At 46.8% G+C, this 12,863-nt stretch overlaps 1 protein-coding gene across 1 annotated transcript in view; it reads left to right on the forward strand.

Annotated features, from left to right (window-relative positions):
• Abca4 (ATP binding cassette subfamily A member 4) overlaps window positions 1–12,863 on the forward strand; it is a 140,788-nt gene that overhangs the window by 111,902 nt on the left and 16,023 nt on the right. Inside the window, 5 exon segments of the mRNA XM_051165778.1 lie at window positions 735–912; window positions 7,190–7,305; window positions 8,299–8,446; window positions 9,503–9,626; window positions 10,009–10,138. Coding sequence (XP_051021735.1) covers window positions 735–912; window positions 7,190–7,305; window positions 8,299–8,446; window positions 9,503–9,626; window positions 10,009–10,138 — 696 coding nt within the window.

A 12,863-nucleotide genomic window follows, 5' to 3' on the forward strand; every position in this document is an offset into this window, starting at 1 on the left:
AGTACACAAAGAACCTGCCAGGGCCTGGACTATTCAGTGAGGCCCCTTCTTTTCTTTGGCATGTTCTAGATTCTGATCATTTCCCTCAGACAGCCATGCTTTGGAGCTATTTGCTTTCTTCAAGATTGGGCTCTTATGCCTCGGCCTCAGATAGGAAGAACATTGATTTTGGGTGTACTACGCAGTTTGCTCTATTCGAGGCCCATGGGGAGCTTAGGAGAAGCATTCTTCTGAGAAGTGAAAACTTCTAAGAAGCTGTCGGGACCGCCTAGAGTTCAGGCAGGACTCGGTGTCTATCTGTTCCCAAGCCAAATGCCCTCTGTGTGCTCCCAGAGACCAATCTTATAAAACTAACCTCCCATCCCCATGTGACTGTTTCCCCTGATGTGATTGCATAGAACGAAAGCCTGTCTGTGCCTGCAGAAAACTCAAGAGTCTATAGAAAAGCTCAGAGCTAAGAAGAACTTGGAATTGCTACATTCATTATGTATACCATAATATACAAGTAGAAATGTAAAAAAATAGAAGACTATCTAGAATGTTCCCACAAACCCAAAAGACAACCAGTAAAACCAAGCACTTAGCCTTGACTAAGGCAGTTTTGTGTGAAGATGAGCCTCACGTTAGGGATATGGGTCTATAGGACGTAACATGGGGCTGGCTAGTGACTGCCCAGAGCTAGAGGCACACCTTCTCTGTGTTTCTAACCTTTCCTGTCTCTGGTCCTGCTGCAGGCTGACCACTTCTGTGGATGCCGTGGTTGCCATATGCGTGATTTTCGCCATGTCCTTCGTTCCAGCCAGCTTTGTTCTTTACTTGATCCAGGAGAGAGTGACAAAAGCCAAACACTTGCAGTTTATCAGTGGTGTGAGCCCTACCACCTACTGGCTGACCAACTTCTTCTGGGATATTGTGAGTACCAGGCCTTTCCTAACCTTGAGGGTGAGGTGGGACTGGTGCGTGTCTGAGCAATTGGGTGTTTCACGTTGTCAGGGCTCTGGGACAACAGTCTTGTGACTGCTGCTACCTTTGACATCTTCTTTAAAAGCCAGCTGGGAACCAACCCCTGGGAAGACCTCAGAACACAGTTAATAGCCACTGAGTAGGAATGCGCTGTGTCCCTCACTAAGAGGGCTCTGACCCACCCCACGAGCTCCATATGCCAGAGACAAGGCTTATCTTTCTGCCAGTAGCATAGGTCTCAGCAGGCAATACCAAGCATCCAACGTCTCCTTTTTTTTTTTTTTAAGATTTATTTATTTATTTATTATTTAGACAGTATTCTTCCTGCATGTGTGCCTGCATGCCACAAGAGGGCACCAAATCTCATTATAGATGGTTGTGGGCCACCATGTGGTTGCTGGGATTTGAACTCAGGACCTCTGGAAGAGCAGGCAGTGATCTTAACCTCCGAGCGATCTCTCCAGCCCCAAGGTCTCCTTAAGTCCTGCCTCAACTCCCCCTCTCCCCCTCAAAGGGGAAGACAGAACTGCCTTGTGACAGGGTCACCAGGTAAGTGTAGGCTAACCACCAACTCTGAATCACATGGTAAACCATGAACAACTGCTGGCGTAAATATCAACGATCACGTGGTAGCAGGGTTATACGAAAAGCTATTGTTTTCTTTTTTCAGAAATTCAAACTTAATCGGGCATTCTATATTTTAGTTTGCCAAATCTGGGAACCCTTCCTAGAAAGCTTATTTTACTCATTCAAAGTAACCAGGGGCTGTTGAGATGGCTCCTCAGGTAAAGGTGCTTGCCACACAAGCCCGAGGACCTGAGTTCAATCCCAGGAACCCATGTGAAGGCAGAACCAGAGAAGCACCCCACCCCAGAAAAGTGTTCTCTGCCTCCACACATGTATATAGTTGTGGCATGTGTACCCGTACATATAATGCACACACACACTCATGCAATCGTTATTTTATGAGACCAGGATCTTCACTGTATTAGATCAGTTACCATGTCAGGGAAAACTAATAAAAAGAAATCAACAGCAGACAGCAATCAAGGTTGGTGGGGGCAAAGAGGGATTGGAATGCCATATGCATTATCACAGGCCACAGGGTCGAAAGGAATTTTTTAAAAGGATATATTTGTTTATTTTATGTATATGAACACCCTATTTGCATGTATGCTAACATGCCAGAAGAGGGCATCAGATCACATTATAGATGGTTGTGAGCCACCATATGGTTGCTGGGAATTGAACTCAGGACCTCCAGAAGAGCAGACAGTACTCTTAACCACTGAGCCATCTCTCCAGTCCCCTAAAAAAACAACGTTTATAATGTGGCAGGGTCACTGTGACACCATCTTTTCCTGGTGTCTTGAATAATGAGATCTTTGAGTTGTTTTGTTTTGTTTGTTTTGTTTTTTTTAAACAGGATCTTAATTAGCAGCCCTGTCTGGCTTGGAACTCAATATGTAGCCCAGATTGGCCTTCTAACTTACAGAGATCTACCTGCCTCTCCCACCCAAGTTCTGTGATTGAAAGCGTATCACCCCACCTAGCCCATGAGATCTTCTTCATTTTAGCTCAACATTACAAGAACAACATGAGGGCCTCTCTGATGATGATAAAACTTATCAGCTCACAGAGACCAGCGCAAATGAGCCTCTCCCTGTGCCTTTTATAATCATGCTGGCTAAAAGGATTTATGATGACATGGTTCCTTTGACCTCCCTTGACATATTACATAGCAGTCACTTAACAAGGCAAAACTGGAAAATTTCTCTAGCAACTGCATTGTTTCCCGTTTTTCCTGCCTGCATCAGTGAGCAACTCCCAGGTGCACAGGGAGCCCAGGAGCCCCAAGCTTCTCTTGGCGCTGTGATTTTAACAGAAAAGCAGTTGTGCTCACCTACCTTAAAAAGCTGACTGTTAGGAAATGTTGACTATTTTGCTATTTTTTAATGTACTTTTTATTTCATGTGGGTTTAGGTAGGTGACTGTTTGCCTGTGTGCACACATACATCACATGCCTGCTTGGTACATGCCTTTATGCCCAGAAGACAGCATCAGATCTCCTTCAATTGGAGTTACAGTCAGTTGTTAGGTGCTATATGGGTGTTGGGGACCCAACATGGGTCCACTGCAAGAACAACAAATGCTCTTTACTGTTGAGCTATTTCCCAGCCCCTGTTTTATGAGACAGGGTCTCTCTGTGTAGCCCTGGCTGTCCTGGACTCCCTTTGTAGATCAGGCTGGCCTCGAACTCACAGCGATCCGTCTGCCTCTGCCTCCCGAGTGCTGGGACTAAAGGCATGTGCCACCACGCCCGGCTTTGTTTTTACCATTTTAAAGATGAGGTATATATAATACATACTTGGGCCTGGCCTATGTTTATCTATGGCTACACAGGCAGGTCTTGGAGCCTGTGGGAAGGGATGCCTACACGAAATGGACCGACATCTTGGCTAGAGGTAACACTGGTAAAGTAGCCAGTGGAACAGCCGGGCGTGGTGGCGCACGCCTTTAATCCCAGCACTCGGGAGGCAGAGGCAGTCAGATCGCTGTGAGTTCGAGGCCAGCCTGGTCTACAAAGTGAGTCCAGGACAGGCAAGGCTATATAGAGAAACCCTGTCTCGAAAAACCAAAAAAAAAAAAAAGTAGCCAGTGGACCATTCTTTCAAGGTCCAGAAGATGTTGGCTGCAGCATTGGCAAGCTTCCTGCCGCTCTAGAGATTTAGAGTTGGCTGGAAATCTGAGTTCCGTGGTCTAGAACTAAGGTCCTCACTACTCTCATTAGTCAGTGGCGAAAGGGCAATGCCTGCCTGAGGAGTCATTGTTGACCTAATGAATAATTGTTTATATCATACACTCAGCACACCTGAGACACTGCAGATTCCTGTGTTTTATGTGCCACCTGGTTTTCTTTTAAATGTTGAAGCGATTACAGACCCATGGAAGTGGCAAGTACAGCTTGAAGCCTTCTGAGCTTTCTCCAAGTACTTTGTTTTTTTTCCTTTAAGAATGAAGCACTTTATAGACTCTTTGTTTTAATGCTTCTTGTGGGCAGTTGCCACCAGTCCTTGTAAGCCTGTCCAGATCTCTCTGCCTTTGAAGTGTCTTCTGTGGTCCCCATCTTAGTTCTTTTCCACCATCTTCAGCCCCTCTAGGACTTGGAAGACATTTTCTTAGAGCCTCTGCTGAAGAGACAGGGCCTGACATTGTTTCTCTGATGTCCTTTGAAGGTCTTGGTCATGGAGGCACTTCCGGCATTATCCCAGGTGTACAGGTGCCGCTCCGGGGAAGCAGCTAGTGTGGAGAACCAACCGCTTCTCTCCATAGAGAGCAGCCTTTATGTTTGGCCAGTTTGACTGTGTCCTACCAAGTGGGGACCTTCAGCTTCCCTGACCTTATGAGGAAAGATGACAGAGCTCTGAGGGAACTCTTGCTGGCCAAAGTCTTTTATACAAATTCCAGGCATCCTGCAGTCGTCTCTGGGCTGCTAACAAGGGGAAAGGTGGTTTTGTGTGTGTGTGTGTGTGTGTGTGTGTGTGTGTGTGTATCCTTTCTCTTTCATACACACACACCTCTGGTGTGTACCTTTACAAACAAGGACACCCCCCCCATACTCGGTTGCACTAGGCTGTCCTGTCTCTTTTGTCTCCTTCAGCCTGAAACAGTTCCTGCTCCTCCCCTTAACACACATGGCCCTGACCCATTAGAAGATTACAGTCCAGTTCTTTGGCAGGATGTCCTTCAATTCGGGGTCACCTGAGGCTGCTCTTGACCAGATTGAGGTTGTGAGTCCTTGGCAGCAGTGTCACGTGCAGAGGCTATCAGCCTATCAGTTTGCATTTGATTTCAGCTTGTCCTAGTTCTGAAGGTGTTCATGCTGTCACTTGCTCAGCTTCTCCACCAGAATTATTCTCTACCCCTTTATCATTAATGAAAACTTCAACAGGCACTTTGAGGATGTGAAAACATCTGGTTTGTTAGCAGACTTCCATTTGTTCACTGTCTCTATGCAGCCTTTAGCTCTTGTTCATCAGCGGGTTATAATATAATACTACTATTATTTAGTTTAACAAAGATAATCAACAGTGTGTCCAGTAGGGACCCCCTCCTTCAAGCTGCTCTTTATGTTCTATTGACTTGTGTCCATTTTCCTGGAGGCCCTCACTCCCTCTGGCTATGCAGGAGACCCCAGGCTAACCCTGCAACAGCCCTGGAGCCAGATATTTTTCCCCAGGGACTCTGGTTCATTTCACTGGGAAGCAGCTTTCATAAACCAAGATCTGGGCATCAGACTGTTCATTGTCACCAAGACAGCAGAGATAGCAGGTCTTTCAAGTAGACAGAACCGGAGAGGACATTTGCATAATGCACAGGCTTATACCCGTGCTTCGCAGTCTCTCTATTCACTAACTGTGATGCTAACCTCTAACTCAAGTCCATGCTAGCTTTCTGACTTTCCATATTCATAACTCTTTTCTCCAAGCAAGAAACTGGCACCCTCAGTCATTTACCTAACTGAGCAATATTCCTCTCTGTAGGAATACCTTTCTCCTGTCCCTGCTCCAACTGCCACATGAAGACCCTCCTTACTCCACCCTGGCTCTGATGTTCCACATGGATCAACCCTTTCTCTGCACAGATACTTTCCTCACCCCATGGTATTATGGGTCAGAGTCTGGAATGGGTGATCTCAGGTTCTTGGCCCCTTATTTAAGAATGAAATAAAAAGACCAAACAGAGGATGGAGAGAGGTTAAGAGTGCTTACTGCTCTTGCAGGGGTCCTAGGTTCAGTTTCCTGCACCCACAGGTGGCTAACAACCATTTCTAACTCCAGTTCCAGGGATCTGATGCTGCCCTTTTCTGGTTTGTTAGCAAATAGTGGAAAGACACGCATTTGGAGAAAAAAAAAACCACTCATGCATATAAAATAAAAATAAGCAAATCTTTTAAAAAAGAATCCTATTCAAACTGTAAAGTAACAAAGAAATTTTATTCACCAGAACATATTAAAAATACACTGTCAAGATTGACAGCAGGACAAATGAGTGAGGCTACCAAGGGCCCTAGTTATTTCTAGGGGTTCAGGAGGAGGAAGAGCTTGCTTGCTAACAGGTGGACTGCAGAATTTTCTGTTTTGACTGACTAGGGTTGTGTCAATCTTTGCTTAACCTGCAGGCCCCTTTTGATTTTAATTATATGCACACCCAGCTATACATGGGCATAAGATAGTAAATAGGACATTTCCCCTAATACCCTCATTTGAAGATACAGTTTTGCCTTATTATACATGTACCCTACCCAGTCTAGGCTACCCAATATAGGTTTATACCCTGTAATTCCAAGACTGTGTTCCAGGAAGTACTGGAATTCAAATAGAACATGTCAAATGATTGCTAAGAGGAGTAACATTTTCATTGTTTAAAACAGGTATGCATAAAATTTGACATAGGCCAGAGTCCCAAGTTGCTAAAAGTATTATCTGGAAATAGTTGTGTGAATTGCCCAAGCCAAGCGGAGCCCCAGACTGCTAAGCTTGCCTCTGGCGCCCATTCCAGGTACCCTCTGTGTGATGCCCTCCTCGCCCTCTCCAGGCTTTTACCATGCTGCCTGTCTCTCCAAGTCTGACCTAATGTTTTCAGAACTGCATTGTTTAAAAGAGTTCCCTCCAACACACACACCCATGTGGAATGTCTCAAAGACAAGGACTGTCTTTTGAGTTTTTCTAAATTCTGAAGACATGTTTAAAAAGAATAATCATTAGGATTTTATGACCAGCTAATAAGAAAGTGAGAAGTCAGACAATTTTATATACATCTTTTTCAAAGATACAGACTGGAGGTCTTTGAACAGGGGTTGAAAAGAGATTGTAAGAGAACTATGAGGGGCTGGGGTGATGGCTCAGTGGTTAAGAGTACTGGCTGCTCTTCCAGAGGACCCGAGGTCAAATCCCAGCGCCCACATGGCAGTTCACAAGTGTCTGTAATTTCAATCCCAGGGGATCTGACACCCTCCCACAGACATGCACGGAGGCAAAGCACCAATATAAATAACATAAAAAATGAAGAAAAAAAAAAAAAAAGGAGAACTATGAACCACTTAACCTATATTTTAACTGCTAACGAAAACTTGTTTTGACAAGTGGTGTCAACCCCCAGACCCTAAGAGCTGGAGCTCCCCATGTCATGGAGGTTCAGTGACTTAGTGTCTCCTCTCTTCAAGATGAATTACACTGTGAGTGCGGGCCTGGTGGTGGGCATCTTCATTGGATTTCAAAAGAAAGCCTACACGTCTGCAGACAACCTCCCCGCTCTCGTTGCTCTGCTCCTGCTGTATGGGTAAGTCGCCTGGGCCAGGGGAGGAGGAGTTGTTTTCTCAGAGCAAACTTGGGGCTCCAGCTCCAGAAGCTAATGAGAAATCCACCTGGCCAACTCCAGCCACATACATCTTTCCGAGTCCTAGTCCACTTAGGGATGAAGAAACGAGTGCCACATCCTCTGAATAGTCTCCGCTTCCAACTGTGGCCTTGACCAAAGTCTGGGACTCAGTCCGTCCCCACTTCCTCCCCAGCTCTGATTTCTATGCCCTGTGTGGGCAAGCTGCCCAGTGTAGTGTCTCCCTCTGTGCTGGCCAACAGTTATCTGCACACAATAGAGGAGTCCAAGCCATAACCCCACCCCCAGGTCAGGTTAGGCGATGACACAGAGACTGGATCCACTCAAAATTATGGGGCACAACATGCAGCTTTGTATCCCAGGCCCACCACCTGCTATAGGCTTAACCATGGACAAATAATTCATTTATCTGGGTGCCAGACTCCTCACCTATTTAAAAAAAAAAAAAAAGAAGAAATGGGGGCCTGGCCCTCCCACATGTAGAGAGGAGAGTCTAACTAAAACAATGGTCTCTGTGCCAGAGCATGGTCTTCATTCATCCCTGAACAATGGTCTCCATTTATCTCTCTTGAAAATGGACTCAGAAGCCAGCTTGGCTGTGAACTCAGAAATGAACTACGAAGATGAGCTCTTGGGATCTTCAGTTCTGCTTTCTCTGGAGTAGAGAGCATTACTATGGGTGGCCTCTGAGCTTTATAGATCCTGAAAATTCACACATAGCTCCTGCCTCATTTGCTCCTCATAAAACTCATGCGCCAGTCAGAGAAGGCATCACTAACTCCTTTTAGAGATGAGGCACAGAAGAAAAAGAATGCAGTGTCCCCTTTCTCTCCCTGGGACGCTGTCCAGTCCCGTCATGTCCCCTTGTATCTAGAGCTGTGGTTGATGGGATGGAACCTGGAACTCTCTCCCTCTGAGCTGTATATTCTCACGCAGATGGGCAGTCACCCCCATGATGTACCCAGCATCCTTCCTGTTTGATGTCCCCAGCACAGCCTATGTGGCTTTGTCTTGTGCTAACCTGTTCATCGGCATCAACAGCAGCGCCATCACCTTCATCCTGGAATTATTTGAGAATAACCGGGTGAGAAGAACTTTCTTGGCTTCTTGGTTTGATTAGCAGCACGCTAGAGTGGATACCAGTCCTCAGAGCAGCGTATGCAGATGCTCGTGCACTGATGAGCAGGGCTGTCTCCCCCACCTTCACCTAGCACCACTCCCTACTCTCGGGACTTGACGGCCGTGCTCTGAGTGCCATGGCTTTGTAAGCCTCTTCTCTAGGCTATATATACTCATTCACTCATGATTCGAACTTTTTAGATGAAAGGTAGAGAGTTTCCTCAGGGGAATTTAGGTTGTACACACACACACACACACACACACACACACACACACACACACTCACACACACACTCACACACACACAGAGGGATGTATGCATGCACAATGACATAGTCAGGTGATTTCACAGAAGGACCATACACTAACTGATTGTGCCACTGGAGCTTCTGTTCATGTGGCTTTAGAGTCTAAAAGAGACAAAACGATATAATAATGAAAAGGCCCCCTACCCGCTTCGGTTCACCCAGCTCCCTTCTCCAGACTCCTTCTTATTCCAGTTCCATGCACTCTCTGAAGACATACCCACACACATGTTCTTTCTCTGTCTTTTTCTAATTTATAAATGACAACGTACTAGCACTCACTGTCCTGCTCCCAAAGAAATCCCAAGGACAGGATTAGGAATTCCTGGTGCCGCATGACTCCATTTTACAAGCCCTATTTTGTCCAAAGGAGATGGCCAGACAGACACCTTTAAAAAAGAGGGGAGTAGGTGGTGACAGGGATGTCTTTGCTCTGCATTCCTTTTGCTGACTGTATCTGAGTCCTGCTACAGCTATGCTATGCTATGGCTCTGCTCCCAGCATCCCAGCATCCCAGCTCCCTGGGGAGGGCGGCGCAGTCTGTGTCCTCAATGCCTTCTTAGCCTTTTCTTTTCTCTCTTTAAAGTTCAGAGGGGAGCCATACATCTGTACTGGGCCCTGGCCTTTCTCTGTTAAGGCATCGGAGTCTACCTGCTCATGTGGGGACAGGTAGCCTCAGCCTCCAAACTAACAGCAGCCTTGCTTATCTTTCTCAGATGCTGCTCAGGTTCAACGCCATGTTGAGGAAGTTGCTCATCATTTTCCCCCACTTCTGCCTTGGCAGGGGGCTCATCGACCTGGCACTGAGCCAAGCTGTGACAGACGTCTATGCCCAGTTCGGTGGGTACCATTCTAAGTCTGTGGGTCACAACTATGGATCCATTCAGGCTGGGGATGTTACAACAAGGGTTCTGATGTCAGACCTGCAACCTAGAGACTGGAGGGGCACCTAGATGGTGCTCAGGGATTATGCTAAACCAGCCTCCTGGAAGGGATGGGGGTGCCTCTGTTTTATGGCTGGGGATCCATAGGTGAGACTGAGGGTAGGACTTTACCCTCCTACACTCCGACCTGTGGGACCAAGAGGAACTTGATTTGGGGGTCTCATATAGCCTCTCACATAAGACCTGGGCATCTGCGTCATAGTTGGGTTTTCATGGGTGAGTCTGGCAGCCTGACGCATACTTTATTCCTGCTAATGGCCTATTGCTTCCATCCCCAGGTGAGCAGTACTCTCCAAACCCATTCCAGTGGGACCTGATTGGGAAGAACCTGGTTGCCATGGCAATAGAAGGAGTGGTATACTTCCTTCTGACCCTCCTCATCCAACACCACTTTTTCCTCACCAGGTGGTATGTCTTCCTGCACCCTGAGGTGCCATAGGGTAGTGCAGTGTTTCCAAGCCTGGGCTTCACGTCAGCATGGTTCTTGCAGACTGCACTGTGACTTTTGTTTTCCTCACTCTTAAGGCCCAGCTTGTTCTGCGTACAACGGGGAGAGATGGGTTAAAAGAGACCCTGTTGGAATTTGAGACAGATCTTAGTAAGCTTTTCTAAGTACAATGGTTTCATTTCAATTCCTAATATCTAACTTCCTTGTGTAATTGCTACATACTTATCTTAAGTTGGATGGTAACACTGCAAATGAAGATGATTATGGAGGATCCAAGATGCAAGGAAGCAGGGTTTTGATCCATGGGGAGTGAGACAAGGCAAACTCCTTGCTAGCCAGAAACTGAGTGAGGGCAGGGCAGGGAAGGCCAAGGAGTAACACTGGGACCCTGTGCCAGGTGAGGGCAGCCAGGGGCTCATGGAAAGGTGAAAAGGCAATCCAACCTCCCATCCCTGTGTCTAGACATTGCCAACCCTAGCATTGCCACGATATCTCCAAGGGCAGGTCAGCCAGTTTTGTTTTTTTGTTTGCTTGTTTGTTTTTTTTTTGTTTGTTTGTTTGTTTGTTTGAGACAGGGTTTCTCTGTGTAGCCTTGGCTGTCCTGGACTCCTTTTGTAGACCAGGCTGGCCTCGAGCTCACACTGATCCGCCAGCCTCTGCCTCCCGAGTGCTGGGATTACAGGCGTGCACCACCACGTCTGGCCCAGGTCAGCCAGTTTATGTTCCTATCCAGCCATACTTTCCCAGGCTCTCCCCACCCTGCCTGCCTCATGCTGACCTGAGCTTGGTTTCTGGAGTGCAACCCCTTCAGAAGGCCACACCCAGGGGGCCCTTCGTCTTGACTACTCAGGCCCTCCCTAAGAGACTATTATGATAACGTTTTTGTTTCTTAACCTTTCTTCCTCTCAGGATGAGTCTGATCACATGTAAAAAGAGGGTTCTGGGGTTTGGTGCATTATTTATTTTTAAGATTTATTTATTTGTTTATTTAATGTATATAGTACTCTGTCTTCATGTATAACTACATGCCAGAGGAGGACATCAGATCCCAGTATAGATGGTTGTGAGCCACCATGTGGATGCTGAGAATTGAACTAAGGATCTCTGGAAGAGCAGACAGTCCTCTTAACTGCTGAGCCATCTCTCCAGCCCAGGCTTGATGCATTATAATTACTTACTTCTCTAGTCACAGGATTTGGAGAAAGACTGAGAAAGAAAATACATCAACACACATGGAGTAAAACAGTCAGAAATGCTTCTAGTTACGGGCCAGACTGTGGGAGCCCATCTGTGGGCCTCTCAGCCCTTTGCGGTGTAGGCCATAGGGTTTAGAAGAGATGAGGGGGGAAAGAGTTGACTACCAAAACAAAGTCATTAGCTTTAAACACTGATACCGATGCAACTGATTGAGTCCTAAAGAGCAGCAGAGAGGCCTGCCTTCCAGACACTCAACAGCAACACCCATGCTGATAATTAACAAGCAAAGAGAGCAGAGGGGAGGAAGAAAGGATGTGCTTAGTAGAGGACAGGGCCTGCACAAGAGTACAGCAACACCAGAGAGTAAGGCTGGTACATGGGATGAAAGGACTTCCTGGGAGCCGTGGAACAGGAAGATGAAGTGGAAGTAGGGTAGAGCAGCCAATGTCAGGCCATGAAGTCCTCCTCATCTTGATGACCTGGGACTCAAGCCTAAGAGCATCACGAAATCCCTGGGGTATTTTAATGGGGTGGGGGGGTGGGGTTGGGGGGAGAGGGTGACATCATGTTGCCACTCTGAGAGGTGAGACAGGAGTCTATGTTGAGAGGCAGAAAGACAATAGTGACTGGATACAGATGGAGGAACTGGCAGATGATAGAGAAAATTAGTAGAAAGGCTTTTAGACAAGACTTAGTGGCAGATCTGATGTGGTCAGTAAGGGAGGAAGGAAAGACTGGGGTCCTAGGTTGGGCATGTCTAACTTACAGCCTTCAGGCTTTCTGCATCCAAGGATAGCTCTGAAAACAGCACAGCCCACTGGGGGATGGCAATGTCATATGTCAGTGTCAAATGGTTGGACAATGGACCTAAAGTGTCAGAACGAGTTTCAGAGAAGGGTCTGTGCCTTTAAGGATGGAAAAGGTTCTCTTGGCAAGGCAGGAGCAGGAGAACATGCTGAGGCTAGTAGGTAGAAATGGCCTGCATGAGGTAGAGACCAGGGGTGGGTGCCAGTGATTGGTGGAGGAGTGAGTGCAATTTAAAAAAAAAAATGTACAGATGGCTAAGGCCTGTGGGACCTGTCTGCCAGACACAGAAGTTCGGAGAAGTTAGACTTGGATCCCATAGGTTGGATCAAGAAAGATTTTGGGAGCAAGTGTTAATAAGATGACAAAGCTGTCTTGACGTTGAGTTGGTATGGAAGGCTGGAGGAAGAAGGGTAGTTGGTCGATAATAATTCACCTACATTTCACTTGTCATATTAGAAAGTTTTTAGTAATACAACACTGGCTCCCAGGTCCCGAGGAGGCCTGCATCTTTCCTCTGCGCCAGGCATCACTCAGGAGTCATCTCCACACAACCCTGAGACAGCCTTCTTCTTTCCTCTTCACATGGTTGAAGGAGGCAAGGCTCAGAGAGGTCCGGTGGCAAGCATAAGGCCATGCGGGAAGAGACAGAACTGCAACGCGGGGCTGATTTGAACCGAAGCA

Source organism: Acomys russatus, chromosome 23 (genome assembly GCF_903995435.1).
Source record: "Acomys russatus chromosome 23, mAcoRus1.1, whole genome shotgun sequence".
Classification (NCBI taxonomy): domain Eukaryota; kingdom Metazoa; phylum Chordata; class Mammalia; order Rodentia; family Muridae; genus Acomys; species Acomys russatus.